Here is a 25,651-nt window from a genome sequence, read left to right on the forward strand (position 1 = left end):
CACTTTCAGCCTGCGGTTGCAGAAAGAAACAGGGTGCCTCCTGTTCTGTGCTCTTCTGCTTCCACAATATGCAATCCCTCCAGAACTTGACTTTTCTGCATGATTTATGATGTATGTGTTGCAAAAATCATTCCTATTCCTTTGTATCCTCTGTATTTTGTTGGAGAAACAGTTTGGTGATCCAAACATACAATGAGGCATACTTGTCATTGCCATTGTTGGTTTAGATGCTGAAGAACTCTCCCAGGTGAGCATGACACCTGGATGCAAGGCATGGGAAGAAGAACCTATCACTCCCCAGGTCAGGTCCCGACCATCTCTCATCTGCAAGCCTGTGAATCATGGAGCATTGCCACATTATTAAAAAGAATAAGAAATAATGTGCAAATTACATCACATCAAAGGAAGAAATACTAACAAATGGGCACAGCAGGAAACCATCATTTGCACAGGTGAGAATTACATTGCTGTTTTACGCTTCTGTTACCTGGGCTAATTATGCTTTGATTTAAGCATCTGGAGAGCCTGGCGTGCCATGCTTACCAGAACCCCTGTGATTATTACTTACGACGTAAGTAAAACACGGACTGAGACTGGAGCTTCCCATAAGAGCATTTTGAGCAGGTTTGCTACTTGGTATAATGTAGGTAAAGTGCCTAGCACCATACCTGTTGAAACGAGTCCACTTCTTGCAACTCCTTTTTTCTGTACATATTAGCCAGCCCTCAGTCCAGAGCTCTGACAGATGTCTATTCAAATTGTACCAAAGGATAAAATCACATGGCCGGAAATGACCTTAACTGTCATCCAGTCTGACCCCCTTACATCTGGGGTTAGGATGCCTGGTTTAGCCAAAACACACACTGGTCAGATTCCATTATAGTGAACTGCACAGGACATGCAAGCAGTGGAATTTTATTAGACAGTTAGAAATCACATTAGCTCCAACTCTAGCAGACATAAACGCCCAGGCTTTCTAACAGCATGTGAGCAAGGAAAAGAATCCTTCAGCGCATCCTAGAAGAAGGGGGTGTAGTCACACCATCTCACCCCCACACCTCTCTCTGAGTTCCTTGGAATTTGCATGTGTTGTAAACTTTGTGCAACTCCCATGAATGTATTTTTTTCCATTGATGGGGCTGCAGCATTTGAGAGATGAGAGCTGAAGGGATGCTTGATGGCAGAATAATGGAGTGGTGAAACTTCAGCTGTGCCTCATTTCAACTCTTTCCCTTTCACAGAATGCAGAGTTAGGTATTTTCACTAAAAAAAAAAAAATACTTAGACAAGAATCTGTGAAAGTCCACAGTCTGTCAATCCAAGAGGGTGGCTGTGACAACTTGCTTCACCCCAGACCCATCTCACATGGTTTAGGTATGAAATGTCATGGCTTCTCATTCTCTAGGGCCTCCCCTTGCCCTCCCAACTCTTCCAAAACCCCCTCCAGGCTAGGAGCCCTCACAGTCCCAGGAATAGGACGGGAGAACAGACATGTATAACACAAACAACAAGAGCAGCTTCTCAGAACGGATTACTGAAGGTCCTACCCACCATCTAAAGAAAGGATCCCAAGTCCAAGAACAGCAATTACAAAAAAAAAAAAGACTAGAAAAATGTCTTCTTTTCTTCAGAGCAACACATGCTAGCACTTTACAGACTCTGGCATGTGTCAGCATTTCTGAAGTAAACTCTATTTTCTTTAGATGAAAGAGATTTAAAAAATAGACTCAGAATTTAGCCCAATGGAAATTGCTTTGGCTATTCACATGCAATAAGCTGTGGAAGCAAGCAGAAAAAAATCAGTTGCTTCTGATTTATTTATTCATTCATTTGTCCATCTCATTTCCCTCTAATGTAAAAAAGGATGTCTTCTATAATTTTGCAAGTCATTTATCTTTTCAAAGAAAGAGAAAATAGTCCCAGCCTCCCATTGGTTGCTCAGCATCTTGGCACAGGAAATACATATTTAATTAATTATCATATTGCACACAGATTATGTAAGGAAAAAAGGGGATTGATTTTTCCCATCAAATGTTTCACCAGTGTCTAGAATCAGGAGGCCACACTGCAAAAACTTAAGTCGGGTCTGGGGAATTTGGATCACTTGCTATGTTAAAAGCAAGGACAAAGCTTCACCTCACTGCTTGCTCTAATTCTCAAGTGGGGTGGTGGGCACACTGGTGCTCATTTAATTTGTCTTTAAGCCCTTTTGTAGGTCTTAAATATTTCATATGAAATATTGTTAAATCCTCAAATCTTCTACAACAGGTTCTATTCTGGGCAATTCAGAGCTGAGAGCAGAGAAGGGAAGTTGGAAATGCCAAAATGTAATTGCAATAAAGAGCAGGAAATGTAAGCAACCAATTTTGGAAGGCTGTTTAAAGTTTCAAACCTATGCCAAATAATTGAGATCTATTAAAAGAGGTTTTAATTCTATTATAATCTCCATATATACACAATTATTGAATTCTTCCGAATACCTATTGAGATTGGGTGATAAATTAGCCGAATGGAAATCATCAGGCACCACTGTCAAGCATATCATTTGACTAACTGAATATATAATCCTTCCTTCTATTGCAGAGCTTTAAACTACAGACTGTGTGTGGGATTGTGACTTTGAGCTTGTGATCCCCAGTATTCTGGGGAGATGTTGTGAAAGGCCCAAGTGTTCCAGGCAGGAGAGCTGAGAGAGCTGAGTGTCCATCTTTCCCTTTGGGACACAGTCCCCAAACACGGCTTGTTTCTCACTGCCAAGAGGAACTACACATTGTCTTCCAATATCCCTGCCATGGCATTAAAGCCAACTGTTCTGTCCCCCTGCCCACAGATGGAGGAGCAGTAGAGAAAAGATGGCCACAATAACTACATTTCAGTCTGAATTCCAAATCTTTCTTAGAGTGTAAGTCGGTTACTATCTCCTTGTTCCCGTTTGGATAAGGTTTTATTTTCTAGGCTTCCCTTCTTCCCTTAACTGCTCAGTCCTCAACACCCAGCAAGTGCTTCAAAGGTCTTAAGTGTATTAAGTGAGCAAAGAAAGGATTGAAAGAAGAAGGTATAAGAGGAAGAGGGTGTAATACACCATCTAATCAGTCAGTGGGGAGCAGATGTTCCCTCACCCCCCATTATTTCTCTTTAAGAGCAGAGCTTTTGCCTGTATAAAGAACTGGTAAAAGAAGTCCCACTTCTATCAAAGCTCTAAAGAAGATTCTGAAGTTTGTCACCTTATTTGTTTCATTTCTGGATGCCGTTAGACCAACTAGTTTTACTTCCTTCCCACCACACACACACAAACCCCACGCAAGCCTCCTGGGAGAGGCTGCCCCACCGCTGAAGCCTGCCTTGCACACAGCATGCAAAAACACCCGTTTTATTGGCCTCACGTGGTAAGTCCAAAATCTTCCCTCTACTCCACCAAAGTTAACAGATGGCTGATCCCTTTTGGTACACAGGCGTAAGCATCTTCAAAATAACCTTTTCCTTTAAAGGATGCCAATTAATTAAATGTCACTATAATGTGTCCTGGCCAAGGAGGGAAAGAAGAGACCCAGAAGGCAAAGGGCCAAGTGGAAGAGAACAGGGATGGGAGGTCACACTCTCCTACCTTCACCCGACGACCCTGAGAGATCGATGATCACATACACTCTTCCTTCTGGCTCCAGATCAATCTGCAATTAAGAAAATGACAGTGACTCTGTTAGTGCATTGTGTGGACAACCTGAGAGTTCTACAACATTTCTACCCCAAACTGCTAAAACCTAGAGACACAGCTCCATGTAATTCACCCACCTACAATGTGTTGAGTGCTAGGTGAATTAGGAATGAAAGAGAATCAACATTTACTGAATGCCTACTGTGTTCCAGATGCAGACCTGGGAGGTCTGATGCATACCCCATAGGTAGCACCATCCCAGTGGTTCTCAACTGGGGGCAATTTTGCTCCACAGGGGACGCTTGGCAAACATCTGGAGGCAGTTTTGTCATGATTGGAGAGAGAGAGTGCTGCTCCTGGCAGCTAGTGGGTGGAGGCCAGAGATGCTGTTAAACGTTCTACAGTACACAGGATGACCCCTCGCAGCAAAGAATCATTCAGCCCCAAATGTCATCAATGATGTTGAGGTTGAAAAAGTCCTATGTTATCCTATTTTACAGATACGGAAATTGTGCCCAAATTCCAAGGTAAGTGACAATGCTGAGATTCAATACCAAGCCTGTCTTGAGAAACCCATATTCTTTATACCACACAAACTGCTCCCAGGGGACATAAGAGAAGCATTAAGACACTATTCCTGCTTTTACGGCGTTTATCATCTCATTGCGAAGTTAAAAAAATGGAGAACAATGCTGAACCCAGCTTAATGATGAAGGATGGAGAACACCTGATAAAGCATCTGATGAGCCTGAAATCAGTGTAGAAGAGGGAAGGGAAGGTATGCAAGGCATAAGAAACAGCACAGGCACCCTCACTTCCTCCCTCTCCACCTCAAATCCAGCTAACTACTTATAATATACAGAGACAGAGTGGTGAAATAATCAGGTAAGACAAAAGCCAGAGGGCTAGGCCTCTTGTAGTTAAAGACATCTATGGAAAGGACTGAACTATCCTTACAGAAACTGTGTTCTCTCTATAAGAGAGAGAGTAGTAACTCTGGAAACTCTGGATCACCAAGTCCCCCTGCTAGCCTCTCCGCCTCCACAATCCCATCTGTCTGCACAGAGCTTTCATTGGTTCATAGTGCCAGGCTCTCTCCCCAACAAGCTGTGAATATCTTGGGGGCAGGAACCACTATCCCCCTCCTTTTCCTTTTGCATTATCCCCAGCAAAGAGCAGGTACACATTTAGCAAGAATTGCTTCAGAAGAGTCAGTCTAGTCGATATCTCCTCCTCCTTCAAAGTCAAGGTCAATTATCACCTCCTCTCTGAAATCTATCCAGATATGCCCAGTCAGAATTAATTAGCCCCTCATCCGTGTTCCCACAATACACCAGACACATCTTACTCATGGCTCCTATGATGGTTAATATTGAGTGTCAACTTGATTGGACTGAAGGATGCAAAGCATTGTTCCTGGGTGTATCTGTGAGGCTGCTGCCAAAAGAGATTAATATTTGAGCCAGTGGACTGGGAGAGGCAGACCTATCCTCAATCTGGATGGGCACCATCTAATCAGCTGCCAGCGTGACTAGAATAAAGCAGGCAGAAGAAGTTTGAAAGACTAGACTTGCTGAGTTTTCTGGCCTTCATCTTTCTCCTGCGCTGAATGCTTTCGGCCCTCAAACAGACCCCAAGTTTTTCAGCTCTTGAATTCTTGGACTTTCACCAGGGATTTACCAGGGGCTCTTGGGCCTTCAGCCACAGACTGAAGGCTGCACTGTCGGCTTCCCTACTTTTGAGGTTTTCGGACGCGGACTGGCTTCCTTGCTCCTCAGCTTGCAGACAGCCTATTGTGGGACTTCACCTTGTGATCGTGTGAGTCAATTCTAATAAACTCCCCTTCATATATACAAAAATACATATATCCTATTAGTTCTGTCCCTCTATAGATACCTGACTAATACAGCTCCTGTTAAGCTGTAATACTTTGTCCATCTACCTCTCCGTCCTGCTAGACAGAAAGTATGATAACCAGATTTGCATCCCTAGTTCTTAGCTCACTGTCTCTTAGGAAACACCCAGCACACACTTGTGGAGGTGGGAAAAGGTTCTGTGTTCAGAACTTCCAGAGTCTCTTCTGGGATCATTCACTCTCCCAAGGGTCCGTCCCCAGGAAGAAAGACAGGCATGTGATCTCTACTAAAATGACATTTGAACAAGGGGAGAGGAAAGATGAGGTGGCTATACCATGAGCACCACATGTCCCCATGAGACAACGCAACCAGCTGGAACGGTGTTCTCTGAACTCTCCCAGCGTCTCACCCTACACACAATCCAGGAGGCTCCCAGGGCCACTCCAGAGCCCCATCTTGTTTCCTGACTCAGCCTCTAATAGTTGGGAGAGCTTAAGGTTTCCCTCAAAATTTCATTTTCATCCACAAGACTCTTCAGTGCCTCATGGGAGAGGCCACTGGTGATAGCTGAGGTACTCCATCAGCACAAGAGTGAGGGAGTGCCATGAGCAGGCCTGCGCTGACCCTTGGGCACCCCGGGGGAGCTGCTCACCTGAGTTTGGGATCTTCGGTTTTAAATCCAGATGGGAACCAAATACCAAATTGGTAATTCTGCATGCTGCCTTTCTCATTCCTTTCTCCCCAAGAGTCCATGATTTTAAGTTTCTGGGTAAAAAAAAAATTCTCCAGAATTCTCACCACTAGTGCTGACCCTCCCCAGCCCCTGTAGTGAATGACAAACAGGAAAACCAACAGTCGGCTCTACTGAATAGAGCCAAACCAGAATCTTCTCCCTGCCAAAGTTCAAAAATATCAGGGGCCCTCTTGCCCAAAAGCATGGAATTTAAATACTGTATGCCTTTTAGAGATTAGATCATCCCTATTAAACCCTGCCGGCAAAATGAAACTCTTTCTCATATCCTCCAACTCAAAGATTTCCCACGACTGTGGACTTTATTGGCAAAGTACAAGGCTATCTGTGTAAAGCAGGGAGGGAGAGAGCAAAGGAATGAGATGGGCTTCGGAGCCTATCCAAAGGCAGGCACCATGCCCATCTTTGCAAAAGGGGAGTGAGAATTCGCGGCAGGGAGGACAGGTCATTCATGATAAAATGTATTCGGATATTAACATTCAAGATAGCAATCAGAAACCATTTTAGCACCCACTGCAGCCTCAGTGCTGGTGAACTGCATTTCCAAACAGAAAAATAGAAATTAAGCTATTAAACATGCCAAAAGCAACAAAGAGCTTTGCAGCATGAGCAGATGGCCGCAGATCGCCAGCCAACCCCCAGCCAGCCAAGTGAGGAAGCTCTGAGAATCCAACCAAGGTGGTGGGTCTTCAATGACTGGAGGGGTCACCAAGTAAAAAAGATGGTGAAGAGTGTGACACAACTTCACCGCTGAATTAGTTTAATCATAAATTCTGCTCACGATTACATGGTCCAAATAACGATGCAATGTAGGTACCCAGCCCTGCACAACCCTGCAAGCTGTCAGTCAGCATTGGCACCAGGCAGCTGGCATGACACAAAAGCAGGCTCACTACCTCCTCCCAGCCATTCCCAGGGTTAGTTCTGAGCCCCTTCTTTGCACCAGGCTCCTCCCAGTTCTCCCAGATGCAACCCAATTTATCAAACCTCCTTAGACCTCATACCCCAACTTTACACATCTTCCCAGCTACTATTTCTATTTTCTTTGACTATGATTCTCTTTCATACTACGGTGCCTCAGCTACCCCTCCAGCAGGGGCCAGAAGCAAGGCAGTCAAACTGGGGGAGACAAACACAGCCTTTGGTGTCAAATCAGGGCAGAATCCATTTGGTCCTTTATCAGTTGAGTGACCTCAGGCAATTATTTACTCTTCCTGAGCCTCTAGCCTCTTCATCTGTAAAATGGGTTGTCATGAAAATTCCCTGAAACAAACATGCAAAGCACTTGGCACCTTACCTTAGTTAAAAAAAAAATTTTTTTTAATGGAGCACCCAGGAGACACTCTGCACGTGGTGGGTAAGAGCAGACTTAGTGGCCATGTGGCCTGGAGCAAGCAGCTACCCTCTCTGTGCCTCAGCCTGCTTGTCAGTGAAACGGAGCTGCCGTGAGGTTAAATGAGATAGTCTATGAACAGTGCTTAGCAAAGACACCAGGCATAAAATAGTCATCACTGGTGCAGTTATCATGAAAAAGTCAAGTCTTCTGCTTCTTAGTCCAATGTTATTTCTACTATAACAAGCTTTCCTCAACGAAGTTGGTATTATTACATGTAATTCCAGGACACTTGATGACTTTACAGTGTTGTTGTGAGTATTAAATAAAGAACTAAAGGTCAGGTGCAGTGGCATGCAGCTGTAGTCCCAGCTACTTGGGAGGCAGAGGCGGGAGGATTGCTTGAGCCCAGGAGATCGAGGCTGCAATGTGCCACTGTACTCTAGTCTGGGTGACAAGTGAGATCGTATCTCTAAAAAAATTTTTTAACTAAGGTAAGATTATTGTACTTTAAAATCCAAGGTAAGAGTATTATATGTACCCTTTCTCGGGGAAACCCGGGGCAGGAAGGGCTATACCCAGGGTATACCTGGGCATCAGGAGGACCCGTGGTACTCATGAAAGAAGGGCAACAACACCTACTGTGCCTCTGACACCATGATGGGCACCTTACCTGCATTAGTTCATCCATTCTCCTGTGAGACAGCAATATTCTCTACTTTTCTGATGAAAAAACAGGCTTAGAGAGCTTTCAGCCAGAATTCTCACCCAGGTCAGCCTGGGGCACAGAGGAGAGGTCGACAGAGCTTGCAAGTCACGCTCACAACCCCCAGCCCCGCCTGGCCAACTGAGCCTCCTCTGACAATCCAGTCCAAGGTACGTTCTCCTTCCTTCAACCCTCCCGTTCCCAGAGTGGGCTCATTCCCCTTTCAGGTGTCACTGGCTTCCCCAGGCAGACCGGGAAGGCAGAGCAATGCCTCAGACACCTTGACCACCCCATGGTGCTCTCAGGGGAGGTCTGGGCAGCAACGAGAGTGCCTCTCATGTGAATTAGGAACATGTCAATGGGGAAGAGCCCGACCCACAGCAAGCCCTGAAAAGACAATCTTAGAAAAACAAAAAGATAGGGACTTTTTTGAGGTGATGCTCAGTCATTTACAAAGCCCCTCATATGCATTCATTTATTCATTCCTCACAATTAATCTGTAAGGTAGCGAGTTTTGTTATTTTCAAAAAGAAATTTTTGAGACAGAGTCTCGCTCTGTCCCCCAGGCTGGAGTGAAGTGGTGCTGTCATGACTGCAGCCTGAAACTCCGGGGCCCAAACCTTCCTCCCACCTCAGCCTTACAAAGTGCTGGGATTACAGGCGTGGTAACAAGTATTACTAGTGCTGTTGAACATCTGAGAAAGCTGGGGTTAAGGAAGATAGGCGGCCATCATATCATGTGGTGTGCTAGTGAGGTCACACCAGCTGCACAACCCCAGGGGGTGCCATTCACATCTACGTCTGTACATGAGACCCCTGGAGCCGGACTGGCAGAATCAGAACTTGCTCCCTAGGCCGGGTGTGGTGGCTCACGCCTATAATCCCAGCACTTTAGTAGACTGAGGCAGGTGGACCACTTGAGGTCAGGAGTTTGACACCAGCCTGGCCAATATGGTGAAACCCTGTCTCTGCTAAAAATACAAAAATTAGCTGGGTGTGGTGGCACGCACCTGTAGTCCCAGCTACTCTGGATGCTGAGGCAGGAGAATCGCTTGAACCTGGGAGGCAGAGGTTGCAGTGAGGCAAGATCACACCACTGCACACCAGCCTAGGGAACAGAGCAAGACTCCATCTCAAAAAAAAAAAAAAAGAACTTGCTCCCTCAACTCCTGTTTCTCAGACTCATGTTCCTTCCTCGACACCACACCTGCCCAGCAGGAGCTCTGACAACCACAACAGCAAAATAGAGAGGACTCCCCCTGTGCTGCTCTCCAGGCTGCTGGCTGATGTGTTGCTCTCAGCCTTCCGTGTGATCCACAGGTATCTGTACACCTACATGTTGGGGGTTATTGGGTTCAAGGGAAGGGAGGTCTAATATACAAAGTCGAGCTTCCTAACCATAGGTTCAACTTTTGCCTGAGATGTCTAAGCAAACCTTTCCTCAGGACAGCCCACAAAGATCTCACAGGCCCAATTTGAGTTTCACTTCCCTTCCCATCTGCTGTCAGGCATGAAGGTGTGGAGAGAGGCAAAAGGGAGGGACAGGGTCTGAAAAAGATGAATCCAGAAAGGATGAGAAGGACAAGGGAAGGCTTGCACTGCCCTCGTTCCACCAGTAAGGTCCTAGATAATCTACTGCTGTGTCTTTTTATTTTTTACTTGGAGGAGGGTGGACAGTGAGAGAGGAGGAGGCAGACGGGGAACCATCAGGAGAGAAGACTGGGGACTGGTTCCCAAAGCAGGGGGTCCACTGCCCAAGTCCTGTACCCCTTCACTGATGGCCACTCTCCCCTGGAGGCACCGCAGGCACACTACCATCCCCAGACCCACCTGGCATGGGAGAGGCCAGCTGGACAGAGCAGGGGACATTCAGGCAGCAGGTGTCCTCCCAGCTCTGCATTTGGAAAGCAGAAAGCATTGAGGCAATACAATGAGCAACTCATCAGCAGCTGCGGGGTGCTGATTTTGAAGTTAGCAGCTAATTAAAGACTCTTCATTTGGGGTAAAATTTGCTACTAGCTGTATTGGTATTGTGCAGTGACTGGTCAAAAAGCAGAGAGTACACATGTAATCAAATACGTTCAAGATTCTATTCTGTTAATGGGCTTATAATAGCACTTGCTTTCAGAAAGTAAGGGGAGGGGCAGATTGTTTTTCTCAAACACCTTCCATTGCAGTGCAAAGACATGCAGGCTTCAGTGTATATCCCTGCAAGGCAGGACCCTGTGTGTCCAGCACATGGGAGGGATTCAATACAGATTTCTACATGTTGACTTATTGAATGGATGGCCTTAGCTTATACTACTTCAATATATTAGAAAATTGGATCTGTACGCTGAGTTGTGGTGAGGATTTATTGGGAAGCCATCTACTATACAGAAATGTTCACAGCACCTTCATTCCTAATAGCCCAAAACTGGAAATGTCCCAAATGTCCAACAACAGGTAAATGAATAAGCAAACCACGCTACATCCATGTAATGGAAAGTTACTTAGCAATAAAAAAGAATGAGGACTGGGCATGGTGGCTCACCCCTGTAATTCCAACACTTTGGGAAGCTGAGGCAGGAGGATCACTTGAAGCCAGGAATTTGAGACCAGCCTGTACAACATACTGAGACCTTGTCTCTACAAAAAATAAAAAAAAATAGCTGAGCATGGTGGTGCATGCCTACAGTCCCAGGTACTTGGGAGCCTGAGGCAGGAGGATGGCTTGAACCTGGGAGTTTGAGGCTGCAGTGAGCTATGATTGCACAACTGCACTCCAGCCTAGGTGAGATCCTGTTTCATATATATATATACACACATATATACTACTAATACATGCAACAACACAGATGCTATGTGAAAGAAGCCAAACATTAAAGAGTATATACCATAGGATTCCACTGATACGATGTTCTAGAACAGGCAAAACAAACCTACAATAACAAAAAGCACATCTGTGATTCCCTGGAGATGGAGGTGGCCAGTGAAAGCCAGGAGACACAGGGGAACATACTGGGTGATGGGAGTTTTCTCCATCCTGACTGTGGTGGCGGCTCCATGAATGTAGACATTTGGCGGGACAAATCAAGCCTACGCTTAAAATGAATGCACTTAATTGTATGTAAATTATACCTCAATGGAGCAGTTTTTAAAAATGGAAAAAAAGGATTTATTTTGCATAAGGATTCCTCCACAAGTTTCCTTTAAATAACAAATCCTATTCCCACCCTCGGAGCATTTAAAATTTCATATTCCATTTTTAAAAATAAAAGGACTCATTCAGAGTTTTTCAAGAGCACATCTGTCACACAACATAATGTACACCTACCTGTGTTGGCGCGCACATTCACACACACACCCACATGTGCAAACACACTCACAGGCACACAGCTGAGCCACCTTCTCCTGTCTCCTGTGATCAAAATACAATAATAGCAAGATAAACACATCCAAAATGTAGGTTTGAGAGTCTGCTGAATTATTTAAATCTGTCTGTGTGTTTGTGGATCTGAATTTCCTCATATATAAAACAAGATAATTAGACCAAATGCTCTAGAAAGCCTTTTAATGAACTTAATGACCTAAATATCCATGAATAGGAGACTGCTTAAATAAATTATGGTACATGATATGGTAGATCACCATGCGAGTCCTTAAAAAGACTGAAAAAGATCTAAATGTACCAACTGATAGAGAACTAGCTCTGTGATACATTAAGTGGAGGGGGGAATAAAGCAACACACCATAAGTTTTTGATGCTGTGCTGCTGTGTGAATACAATGGGGGAGTATATGGGTGTACACACACACATACGCACATGCACACACGTGTTCTGCACATATGTCCTCATCTGTAGAAGCAGTCTTAATCAGCAAAAGGCAAGAGTTGACTCCACAGATGGACATGACAGGAGGAGCAAACCAGAAATCAGGAAAGGAGGCCTTATTCTTTATTCTATGCCCATTTACAAAACTGTGTTCTGAGCTAACTTGTTAAAAATTTAAGTTACTACCCATTTAAAAAAAATAAAATGTCCCTTTTTACCGCACTGGCTGTTTATAATCTCCAATCCCCGAGACTACAGCTTGCTTCAGTTGCCAGACACACCTTAAATAAACACCCCTCAAAACTGGCAGAAACATTGCTTTCTCTTTCACCCGTAGCCAGGTCACCGGGAACCAAGTTAGCAGCAGCCATCATCTTTTTGTGAAACTCCTGTTGGCTGGACGGGAGGCCCACGTTACAGATCTTAGCTCTCAACACACCACAAATGGAGTCGGCTCAAGTTAGCACCTACTTCCTCTTTTTAGCAGGCTCAGAAATGGCCCCAGAGAGCTGGCTCCCTCCGATGACAGAGGTAGCTAAAAATGAATAACTCTATGTGTACATAAATGCTTTCTTGAGCTGAGAAAACATCCCAAAGTGCCTAATGTGGAGAGTATACAAGGGTACACAGCATCATCTGGTCACAGCAGTCTGCCTGTCTACTTTGAGAGAAATGGCAGTACATGACTGTATATCCTAAGAAGAGGTAGGTGAGTACTAATAGCAGGCAATGTAGCCAGCTACCCAAGCATTCTGAAGCAGATAATCCACTGCCAGTCGGCACTTTGCATTTCACATTTTGCATTTTGATTGGCAATGGTCCCTAACACTAGGTTATACTTGAATGTGTGTGTTTTATCTTACATTTCCTATTTCTTACACTAAGTCAATTCTCAGTGATTGAAAGTAAAGGTTTTGAAGCTAGCCTACCTGCGTTCCAATCCAGTTCTGCCTGTTTAAAGCTCTGTGGCACTTATTTTGATTTCTTCATCTTACAAGTTGAATGTCAGCAGGACCTGCTTCAGAGTGTTGGGAGGATTCGAGGAGACGGTGGAGCACTTGAAACTGTCTGGCACACAACTTCCTGTAAATATGAGCTGCCAGGTCATTATGATTGTTATTTCCCACCCAGACTGTGAGCACCTCTCCTGCTAAGCCATGTCCTTCTTTTGAGGATTCCATAGCTCTTGATTCAGGGCTGGGATTGAGATAGGTAGTCAATAAAGACTCTAAGTGGAAGTGAATGAATCCACGTGAACAGAGGCAAGCTCGGTCAGGAACTCAGGATTTTGCAACCAGAAAAATTATCTTCGTATCAGAAAATTTTCTGTCTCTGTGGTATCACAACCTAATAGAACTTTTACCAATGGCTGCTCACAAAAATATTCAGTTCTTTCTTCTTTCTTTTTTTTCTTGCCATGTTGCCCAGACTGGTCTTGAACTCCTGGCCTCAAGTGAGCCTTCCACCTTGGCCTCCCAAAGCGCTGGGTTACAGGCATGAGCCACCACACTGGGCTGATATTCAGTTCTTGACTCCCCTTAAAAGCCAAGACATTATCATTCATTTCTATCTTTCTAAGTTCTTCAAAAGAGAGACTGTGTTATGAATACTAATATAATCACAACTCTAATAAGCACCCTTTATTGAATACTCGACATGAGTTACCTATGTGAAGGAGGCAATATTGTTGTTCTTAACCATTTGACGGGTGATAAAACTGAGGCTTAGGAATTTAAATAACTTGCACACATCCTCACAATTTGCAGAAGAGGAGTGTGCGTTAAAGCCGGGTTCTCCAACTGGAGACCCAATGCTTCCAATTGGTACCTTGAGACCTGGCAGGCTGCCCCACAGACAGCCTGAGCTCTGGGAGATCTACAGAAAGAACACATTGTGAGCTGTCATGGAGCCCACACTGCATGAATGATGAAAAAGTTGCTCCTTTGCCGGGCGCGGTGGCTCATCCTTGTAATCCCAGCACTTCGGGAGGCCAAGGTGGGCGGATTATGAGGTCAGGAGTTCAAGACTAGCCTGGCCAATATGGTGAAACCCCGTTTCTACTAAAACTACAAAAATTAGCCGGGCATGGTGGCTTGTACCTGTAGTCCCAGCTACTAGGGAGGCTGAGGCAGAAGAATTGCTTGAATCCAAGAGGCGGAGGTTGTGTGAGCCAAGATCGCCCCCCTGCACTCCAGCCTGGGCAACAGAGCAAGACTCTGTCTCAAAAAAAAAAAAAAAAAAGTTGCTCCTTGGACACAAGAGCAGTGAGAGTAATGCCCCTTCATTGTCCTCCTGGAGCTCATAGTTGTAAGGTACACTAAACCCACAGCAAAATGGCTGAGAGGCTCAGACAATGACATATGCATGTGATGCAGGATGCCCAACTTTGGGGAATAATTGCTCTCTGGGGAATATTCCTGTATCATAATACTCTGTATACCAGTTCTATTTGCCATTGCTTTTCATCATATAGTTGGAACCATGTCCTGTGAGAAAAAGAACAGTTTTATAAAAAACTATAGAAGCATGAAATTTGAGAGTCAGAAATGACTTAAAAATCATTTAGTTTAAAAATACATACAAAAATAAAATAAAGGATAAGATCTTTTTTCTTTTCTTTTGCTTATCAAATTAGTCAAAGTTTCATTTGGGTTATATATTTTTGTGTTATTTATTCATTAAAATATAGCCAAAACTAAGTACTGTGATGTGTTCAGTTTTAAGAAACCAAAAGCTACATGTCTGCTTGCCATAAGAAGCAACAGTCCTCTGCCCCATCACTCCTCAGAGGGACCAATTTTAAGAATTTTTACATGGATTTTTCTGGTGGTCACTGCTGTGTCCCTAAATAAAATGTGTATGCCTCAATTTCCTGATTTCTTATTTTAGACATTCTCTCTTACTTTGCTGCTATGATAGAAGAGGATTCAGTTTACTTACCACTTTCCTCCTCTTTGCCCCTCCACAAAAGTTTACATCACAAATTCTGTTTATTCTCTGTTCTCTACAACTACAAAAAAACCCACACACCTAAAAGGTCAATTTCTTATTCCATCAACTGTAGAGAATATATCCCTTGACCCTCCACATTGTACCCAGAGGACATTAGTGCTTCCAGCATTCCCCATCCTCTGCTTGCCACCCTGCATCCCAGCCACCTCTGAAATTTTTGTCTTTACTCTTAACCTATCAAGGTTGACAACACTGACATTCTGTGTTCTAACCATAGTTAATTTCCATGTTTTGTGTATACATTAGTTCTAAAATCTGAAAACTAATCATTTTTCCTTATTATGACTTTGTAAATGGTGTTACATACACCTTCTTTCCCATGGGCCCAATGTTACAATCCACATGCCACTCAATGGCTAATATACCTAGCATCTAATTCAAATGCATTCTTCATCTTACAGTCTACCAATTGCCTTTCTCAGATCTTTGAGTCTTCCCAGGGTTCTCTTCTTGCAGGGTGTACCTATCGGGACATCCCACTGTCCTATTCTCCCTGATCTGAGCTGACGCTCTCTGGTCTGCTGCACAACTGCAGCACTGCATATCTCCTCATTGTTCTGCTGGGTGCAGTCACTGTCTTGGAAATCCATTCTCTTCCTTATTCTGAGTTATTCCCTTGTTTTTGCTAGGACAGTACATTCTGATTGAAATATTAATCAGAAAACCAGCTTACCAGAACCTTTTATGCCTGTTCTCACACATAATTGATAGTTTAGCTGCATATAGAATTCCAGGTTTTAAAAAAAATCACAATCTATCAGAACTTTCTTCTAACATCAATATTGTCAATGGACTCTGATGTCAGCCCGATTACTGTTGTTTAATAGGTGATGTTGTTTTCACTTTCTGGAAGTTTTTGGGTCTTCTTTATCCTCAGTGTTCTAAAATGTCACAGTGATATGTCTCAGGGTGTCGTTTTGGATTCACTGTCCTAAGTGACACTGAATTTGTGGGAGATACTCTTCTATTTGTTCTTTGTCATGGGTCTCTTCTTCATTTTCTTTCTGAAACTCCTATTATTCAGATGTTAAACCAGTAGGAATGATCCTTATGTCTCTTACTATGTGATATATATATATATATATATAATCGCCATTTCTTTTATCTTTTTATTCTATAGTCTAGGAGATTTCCTTGATTTTATCTTATAATTCTTCCTCTGAAATATCCTGACAATATCTTGAGTTTCCAGAAATGCCTTTCTATTTATTCATAATGCCTTTCTCATGTACAGGCAGTGCCTTCCTATTTTCTCATTTCTCTCTCTCTCATTTCTTTTTGTTTATGAATGCAGCATATTTCTAAGAACTGTGGACCCATTTGCCATAGGGTTAGATGGTGGGATCTGGCCATTAGAGCAGGGGGTGCCTGAAAGAGAAATTGATTTCTTCTGGAGAGTAATACCCACAATGCTTTGCTAGTTCTCCTCAAACCATTAAACTATTTCTTTTTCAAAGAACCTTCCAATTTTTTATGTGAAAGTTAGGCCCTTCTGTAGTGACAGTGGGGAGCATATGGTTCCACATACAGACTTTCCAATGGTCACTTGTTTTCACCTGGGGCAAGTGTCCTGGTGTTCAAGCCTGGAGCCCTTTAGAGTCCTGCAGAGGAGCTGCTCTATGCTAGGTTCCTGTGCCCTCTGCACATGTTCTGGGCTCTAGCTCCAGAGTCCTCTATTCTGCTCCACTAGCTGCCACCCCACCTTCTACTTTCATCTCCCAGAATTCTCTGAAATAGTTTGATGACGACCTCTTTCTGCCCACTTGGTTAATACAGACTTCCCCCTTTTCTCCTTTTCTATAATTTATATGGGGTCTTGAGTAGGCAAAACCAAAACAAAACAAAAACCCCAAAACTCATTTTCTCCAGGACCACCTTGAATAGAAATTCCAAAATATGTCAGCTGAAGTGCTATTATGCAGTACGTATGAGAATGGGGAAGAAACAAACACTATTATACACTGCTGATGAAATGTAAATTGACACAAAATTTGTAAAGAGTGTTTTGGCCTTACATGACAAAAATCCTTTAATCTTGCAGTTCCACTTCTGGGAATTTATCTCAAATCACACATATGTGGAAAGATTTAACTATAAGAATAATCATTACAGAAATTTTAAGAGTATAATATTAGAAACTGATTGTTCATTAATAACAAAATTATTTAAATAAATTGTAGCACATTCAAACCATTAGATACCATGCCATCATGAAAAAAAGTCTTGTTGAATTATATGTAATAACATGCAAAGATATTCACAATATTGTATTCAATGGGAGAAAATGAGATTGTAAAGGAACATGTATTCTATGATCCAATTTTGTAAAACTGAAATATGTATGTGGTAGGTACATATGCTAAAGAAAAAAGGTGTTTATGGGGGAGTGGAATAATTTTTTTCTTTTTATGTATCTATAGTTTCTCAATTTTCTACTTTTCTTCTACTTTCTACTATAGCTTTTTTGTTAAAAATAAGTAAATTTTTGGTACTTTAAGAACATTATGTGGTTCACTCGTTTCATTTATAGGTAAGGAAACTGAGTCATAATGAGGTTAAACAATCCATTAAAGCACCTGAGTAAATTGCCTACAGTTGAAAAAAAAAGAAACTCAGTTATCCTGATTTTCAGTCCTTTAAGGTACAAATTAAAAATGAGACAAATTATTTTAAATTTTATCTCTGGAAAAGTATAATTTCCTGGTCAAATAATTACAGCACTACTCAATCCTAATCACCAACTCTGAGTGGTGAGTAGTCAAGTGTATTTCTTAGTTGAATACAGTTTGAACATATTAAAGAAAAGCTTCAATAGCTCAATACATTTTTATTTCATTTTTTTGAGATGGAGTCTCGCTCTGTTGCCCAGAGTGGACAACAGTGGAGCTACCTTGGCTCACTGCAACCTCCGCCTCCTGGGTTCAAGCGATTTTCCTGCCTCAGCCTCCCGAGTAGTTGGGATTATCAATAGACTTTTCAATAGATTTTTAATCTAACTGAAAAATCCTTTGCTTTGATCGAATCTCCTGCATTTGATGGTGTTCCTCCACTTTTGTGAGGTGAGGCAGTCTACATTTTTTATATCCTAGACAATGTTACCTTTTAACTACCTTTCATGTAACAAACTGTCATAACAGCAGACTTCATTGATCAGGAATGGGCAAACATTTCTGCTGTATATGACCATACAGTGCCTATCATCAACCTATTCAGAGTCACTATCTTTGTACGTATGGAAATCCACTGGAATATATTCTCCTATTTGTCTTGAATTCTTTATAAGACAGGAAAAAAAGAAAAAAAGAAAAATGCTGGTTCTCTAAGGAAACCAAGCATAAGTCTCAAAATTATATAACATAAAGTAAAACAGAATTGATTAGATATGTCAAAATCAGTGACATTTCCCTTTAATCCAATATTCATCAGTTGACTCTGTGTTGAATTTTGAAGGTATAAATCAAATTTTTAAGACTTTTAGATTTTATATCAAAACGATGAACAAGACATAAATAAGAAGTAGGGCATGATTTTCTATTTTCTGGGATAAAACCTGCCTTAACATGTAATCTAATGAGTGCACTAAACTGTTCAACTGGCTTTTTTTCTGTAACTAAGTAATATATAAGTTTTGAGGTACAAATTATATTTGGAAGCAGGCACTATATATTCTCTGAAAATGGGCAACTCTCCTTATACATCTATGCTTGTTTTCTACATGATTTATGAAGTTTAGGCCTTTAAAAATGAACAATTCTGGCTCATACAGCTGGACAACAAATGAGACCTACGTATGCTGAAGCCCACACCACGATCTGAACCAGAAGGGAAGATATTTCCTGAAGCACACAGCAAAAAGGATCTGAAAACTGTTCAAGCTCTGAATGTCAGAATGGGTCCTTCATTTATGACCTTCTATCCTAGATATCAGATTTCCATATGATATTTTGGTCAAATATACATAAGAATTATATCACCTTTGATCCAGGAAAGCCCTGATCTTCGAAAGAGCCAGCCCGACTGGGGGCAGAGAAAGGAGCAGATGCAAAGGCACGGAGGTGGGGGAAGACTTGGTCTTTGCCAGTAGTTGAAGCAGATGGGTGTGACTGGAGCAGAGTGTGGGGAGCAGCTGGAGATGAGGTCAGAGAGCCAGGGCCTGGCATGTGCCTTGGCTTTGGCTGTGAGGGAGATGGGAAGCCAGAGGAGACACTGCAGAGCAGTGAGATGCTGTGACTCACACTTTAAAAAGTGGCTGCAAGGAGAATAAACCTGAGGCACCCATGAGGACGCAGGAAGGCAACTTAAGAGCCTATGGCAATAGTCCAGACAAGTGATGATGGTGGCTGGGAAGGGGTGGTGGTAGTGGAGGTAACTGGTCAGATTCTGAATGTAATGTGAAGATAGAGCCAAAAAGATTTGCTGCGGGATTGCACATAGCGTGTGAGATAAGGAGGGGAGGCAGGGATGGCACGGAGACTTCTGGCCTGAGCAAAACATGGAGCTGCCCTTGGCTGAACAGAAGACGGGGATCAGAACAGGGTGGGAGGGGCAAACAGGAGCAGGTTCGCACCAGCCACGCTGGAGACGTCTGTGAGACAGCCGGGGACAGCTGAATCTACAGGTCTGAAGTTCGTGGGGCAGGTCCAAGCTTCAGACCTGAATTTGGTAGTCGGCAGCAGAGAGATGGAACTGACCCACACCCCGCGATCCACAATCCTGACAGCCATGAAGTTCTAAAAACTAAAAGTTTCACTGAAGTTTGGGTCAAAATTATTCAGCAATAAAACCTAACCCAAAATGACATAAGGCTATTTACTGTCTATGTTGATTCTACTTCCTGTGAATATCTGTACATTTGTGATATAGAAATATTATTTGTTTGATCACAAAGAGTTACCCCAGAACCCAGTGGGAATGTTATGTAATATACAGAATATTTACTCTATTAACCTTCTAAAACTCCCCCAAATTCTTTATTTCTAAACAAATCTAGCCCTAAGCATTTTGGATAAAAGATATAGATCTGTAGTTTGAGCCATGAAACTGGAGGAATGAGGACTGACCCTAGAGCCCTCCAACACAATGAGACGAGGAGGGTGAGGAGGACCTGCTCAGGGGTCTGAAAATGCAGAGGCCTGACTTCTGCTGCCCTGGGTGGGATCTACTTTGACTTCTCTCCTTCTAAACCTTCATCACCAAACATGCACCCTCTTCACAGACACATGGCTTTTAAAAGTCTTGCTTCTTTTAACTTTCTGTATATCTTCTAAAGAGATGGAAAAAAAAAAAACCCAAGTCTATCATCCCCCCATCCCCCTCCTCCCTGCCAAACATACACTGTAGGCATGTTTTGGTTTTTGAGATAGCATCTTGCTCTATTGTCCAGGCTGGAAAGCAGTGGTATGATCATAGCTCACTACAGCTTCTAACTCCTGGGCTCAAGTGATCTTCCTGCCTCAGCCTCCCAAGTAGCTGGGTGCTACAGGTGCATGCCACCATGCCTGGCTAATTTTTTAACGTATTTTGTAGAGATAGGGTCTCACTATGTTACCCAGGCTGGTCTCGAACTCCTGGCTTCAAGCAATCCTCCTGTCTTGGCCTCCCAAAGTGCTGGGATTATAGGAGCAAGCTACTGGGCCCAGCTGCATACTGTAGTTTTTATTACATCAGTTGTAACACTGATGTCATGCACCACTGAACCAACTAACTGCACTTTTTGCAAAGTAGGGTTTGTGTGGTGGGAAAAAAAGTAGAAAAACTGAACTAATGTTTCAAGTTAGCATAATGGCATTTCCTGTTGCTAAGAAACCTACCTGGCTGCTGCTGTTGCTCTAACACATTTGAGTGTCCCACCCCTTACCACTAAACACCTTAGCTCTAAAATTCTGTCAAGATACACTGGTGGGGGGCTGTAACAGGGTACCCCAAGTCCCAGGCCTGTTGCAGGAAAACCGTGGCTAGTGCCTAAACCCCTTGCCCAAGGTGCTCTCTTACTTAGGCTGCAGAGCCACAAGGTCCCCACAAGGTGCAGCTCCTGTTTTAAGGTAAGACACAGAAAAGGGGGTAACAGGATTAGAACCAAGGCCAGGCAAAGATGACACTGGCATAGCTGTTGTTACAAAGTCTGCTACTTCTACATTCATCCCCGGGGAATAAAAGTAATGCAGAGTTGGCAAATTTGCTGAAATCTAAACAAAAAGGCAGTCCCATTTCTCAATCCATGTACCCCACCAGGCGGACCCATGCTCAGCAGAACCTTTTCCCAGTTCCCACCACCCAACCTCTCTAACTCCTTTTCCTGCCCTGACTGCAACTTTCTTGGCCCAGAGAACCTCCACATCAACCAATATTGTTGGCCCCTTCAACTTCTAAGGAGAAGAGAAAGAAGAGACAGGAAATCTCTATTAGAATTTCCCCCTTCATTCATAAACAGATAAGCAACACACAACAAATCAGAAAACTCACATAGAGGGAGGGGTGGTGATCATTAAACACCAACTGGAAAACTGCTCATGGGCCATGATAACTATTGAAACTGGGTGGTAGAGACATGAGGGTTCATTATTCTGCTCTATTTCTGCATATGTTTGAAATTTTCCATAATAAAATGAAAAGGAGGAGAAAAAGAAGGGAGGAAATGAGGGAGAGGGAGGGACAGAGAAAAGGAGGGAGGGAGAGAGGCAGGGAGGGAGGGAGAGAGGCAGGGAGGGAGGGAGGGAGGAAATGGTCAATTTATGTAGCCCAACTGGACTGTTATTCAAAGGCTAATTCTAGGCTTTCTCGAAGATCTCAATTGGAGAAGGGAGTCCTGCCCACCAGTCCAACCCAATCCCCTGCTGGGGACACAACATGCCCTGCTTAAGAGACTCCCCAAGCCGCTTCCCTGGTCCTCTTGTGTGGATGTAGCAGGTGGTGATGCTTTTAACGTTTTGTTCATGATTCACAATGGTAAGGGCTCTGGAAAGAAAGAAGTTGATCACTTCATCCTTTCCTTTCTTCACAAAGATGTTTGCCCTGACTTCAAAGGCTATGTGTTTACCTTAGATGATCGGAGAGGATTAATGGAACTAATTGTGTTAACAACAGAACAGTCCTGCTGAAGCCTGAAAATTATCCCTGATTCTCTTTGATTGCCTCAAGATTACCTCTCCACCAACAAACATAGTAAACTTGCATACAGCCGTGCTGGGCTGTGCCCTCATAGAAAGCTGGGAGAGTAGTCAGCACTACACAGGATGGAGCTGTGGCAGCCTGCAGGGTGTGTGACATAAGCCTGCCAACCTCCCAGCAGTGCCAAGGAAAGCCAGTGAGCCAGTGAGCACATCTTGTGAGTGTAATGCACGGTCCATCTCAGCTGAGCCAGACACCATACCTCGCTCCTCCCAGGAGCTGCGAGCCTCTGGGCAGGCCTCTGTGAAAGCTCTGCCAGCACGGAGCAGACCCAGTTGTCCAGAGCACATGCCTCTCAGATGCCTCTGTGGCTGCCAGCAGCAAAGCTGGACATGCCCTCAGAGGTGGAACTGGGCCCAGGGAACAACCTGGGAAATCAGCCAGAGACACAGGTATGCCTCTGTCCCCGGAAGCTCTCTGTCCCAGGCAGATGGAAGTTGCTCTCCTAGGAAGCCAGCAGGTGGCATTTAAACTAAGAAGCTGGGAGTGCCTGCCACCATGGCCCACTCCTGGCTTCCTTTCTGCTCCCTACCCCCAACTTTCTTGCTGTGGAGTGACTATCCTGGAGTGTAACACATCCCCTGGTACCCAATTAGTCAAATAGAAGAAAATCCACTACTTACTCTCCTTGAAAGTCAAGTTACTCTCTGATTCTTTAATTCACTAATCTGTCAGTGAATGGCAGGTTTCCTGATTTAATGAGATCCAAAAGTTTCAATAGCCTGTCTGAGAAAGTAATTCAACAGCTCAGCTACTAGGGGTGAAATATTTTCCAACCAATTCCAGTTCCTTTTCATCCAGAAAGAGCAGAGACTCAGCGTTACTACTGATAACTCTCATAGACGCAGGTGTGTTGCTTGAAGCAGTAGGAAGGCTGTGGTCCTCAAGGACAAACTTCTCAAGCCTTAAGAATCCCAGGCCTGGGAATCTATCCCAATATTCAAAGCCCTAGTGGAGTCCATTTTATTCCTTGACAAGTTTCCTGGAGCACACGGATTGACAGCAAGGAACGGAGCCTGGGCTCTTTGAGGACAGGGTCCATACATCTTTGTTTCCCCTGGGCCTAGCATGGCACCTGGTCAATTGGGGTGGTAGTGGGGGTTTAACAGGAATTAGCGACAAGGGAGTGACTAACAGAACCCAATCAGAAAATGAAATAGATCATCACTTATCTGTGATTATGTTTTGTTTTGGCCATCCCATACCAATCGTATACCCTTTAGTGGGAGACAAGGGTAATTACTAATGAGAGTTTTGTATAAGGGAATCATTACTGAAATAAAAAGTTAAGAAGCAACTCTCCTTACAGAGACAGAAGGTTAAAAAGCAAGCACTCCTCACTAAGGCAGAAAAGAGAATTCAGTCTATAGAAAAGTCTTAGCAATGACGGAACTCATTCAGTGAGTGACATGTATTCAGATGTCTTGCCTCACAGCACCTCCAAAGACACCCCAACCACCGCTTCAATTGCCAAGCTGTTCTTAGTTACCCAGGTGGAAAGTGCAAATCCCACAGCACGAAGCTCTCTATGCCAAGAGTCATTACAGGGCACCCCAGCCCAGGCATAAGGAAGCGAGCGACTGTGCAGAGTTGGGGGTGGCTGGCAGTTACCCTTGTGTCCACGTCCAACAACAGACACATCCGGAGACAGCCACGACCCTGCAGGCAGGACTTGGGCCACCCCAGAGGGTTTGTACCCCCAGGCCCTGACCTCATCTGCTGGGGTTGCTTGTGGGTGCATAATGTGGGCTGCTTTCTAATTTCTCCTAAGAGCCCACAGCACTTTTCTCCAGGGCTGGCTCAAGTTTCATCCTCTGTAAATCAGCTGCTGTTAAAATGCCACGGGCCTTCCCTAAACTACAAAATTACCATTCTCCCTTTTGGAGGTGACAGGAACATTTAGCTTCCCTGTCTCTGTGTGCCTTTGTACACACACCAATTTGATGTCTACAATAACTGATATGTGTGGACATGACACAACCATTTCTGAAAAGGTATACACAAATGACTCAGAAAAAGAGTACCCTGGACGGGTGCCAGAACATTCTGCAGCCGGCTCTCCCAGGCCCTTCATCCAAAGCCGGCTAGGGGTCCTCCCATGCCCCGCCCCTCAGAGCTCCTCAGTCACTAAGCCCCCTCAATCCCTTCATTGGAAGCTGCTGTGCCCACCCTTCGGTTCCATTCTTGTCCCTGGTGCCAATCCTCAGCCTCTAGCCTGACAGCTCCTAGATCTTCCCTTACTCTCCTCAGCACGAATCCACCCATCAGCGAGAAACTCAACTAGCCAATCTACAGTACAGCTGCTGTCGGGACACTTCTTGCCCAAGACTTCCCTCTGTCCCCAGGGGGATATTCAGTTCCACAACATTGTAACCCACTTCTGCACTGTGGCCTGCGTTCCAATCATACCTTTTTTACCACCACCAGTGCCCAGTGCTCAGGCCAGGCTCCCCTGGACACCATCCTGCCCAAGTCCCCCGACACATGCCAGTCCCCAAATCAGCTTCACGCTGGGCTCCAAATACCTTCTTTTCTGGGGCACATCCTGACTCCTCACTCCTTTCTCCAGCAGTCTCCCTCTGAGCCACGCCTTTGGCATTGAGGGTCAACTGGGCTGTCAGGAACTCTCTTCTCACCTGTACTACTAGTCCCCAGGTAGGTTCCATAGGCAGCCCTTCAGAGGTGTGGCCTGCTCTATACCTCAACCCCCAACGTCCTCCCGGGCCCAGCAAAGGGTCCCGCATTTAGGGGCTGTTCAATTAACATTTGTTGCTTGTGTCCACTCCAGGCTATGGTGGTCTGTCTTTTCCTTTAGAAACTATAACTTAGGGGAGATAATTACTTCCACTTGTAAATATTCAATGTTGAGTAAAGTAACTCTAGACATAAATAATATTTTTAAATGCTGTCCCTCCTCTCCATCAATCACCAACTTCTAAATATTACAAAAAGGAAGCATGCCCACAGCCTGTGAGATAGGGCACAAGAGGCTTCGAGGGGTGAATTATCCCAGACTAGCCTTGGAAGTTCTGAACCGAGAGCCTCCTCCACCTCCCTACCCCAGGCTTGGCTCCCCTGACCCTTGGGGCTCAAAGATGCTGGCTGTGTAATCTCTAAGGTGATTTGTCACCAGACCTAAACAAGTCTTCTGGATGTGAGGGAGCTAGAGCTAGAACCTCATAAGATTGCAGTTTGTTGCCATGCTGGGGGGTGGGAAGGGGGTGGGGAGACAGAAGGCCAGGTGTCTTGCCTTGCTTCTGCCACTAAGGTCAACATGACCCAGGACAATCTCTTGGAGCCTCAACTGTAAACTCTTGAAGGGACAATGCAAAAATCTGCAACAACCATGCACCAAACAGA

The 25,651-nt window shown here is 44.1% G+C and overlaps 1 protein-coding gene across 1 annotated transcript in view; it reads right to left on the minus strand.

Annotated features, from left to right (window-relative positions):
* Positions 1-25,651, minus strand: part of PRKCE (protein kinase C, epsilon) — a 541,355-nt gene that overhangs the window by 343,436 nt on the left and 172,268 nt on the right. The window contains exon 2 of the mRNA XM_011935885.1: positions 3,605-3,668. Coding sequence (XP_011791275.1) covers positions 3,605-3,668 — 64 coding nt within the window. The remainder of the gene's footprint in view (positions 1-3,604; positions 3,669-25,651) is intronic.

This window comes from Colobus angolensis, unplaced genomic scaffold, assembly GCF_000951035.1.
Source record: "Colobus angolensis palliatus isolate OR3802 unplaced genomic scaffold, Cang.pa_1.0 Scaffold15, whole genome shotgun sequence".
Taxonomy (NCBI): domain Eukaryota; kingdom Metazoa; phylum Chordata; class Mammalia; order Primates; family Cercopithecidae; genus Colobus; species Colobus angolensis.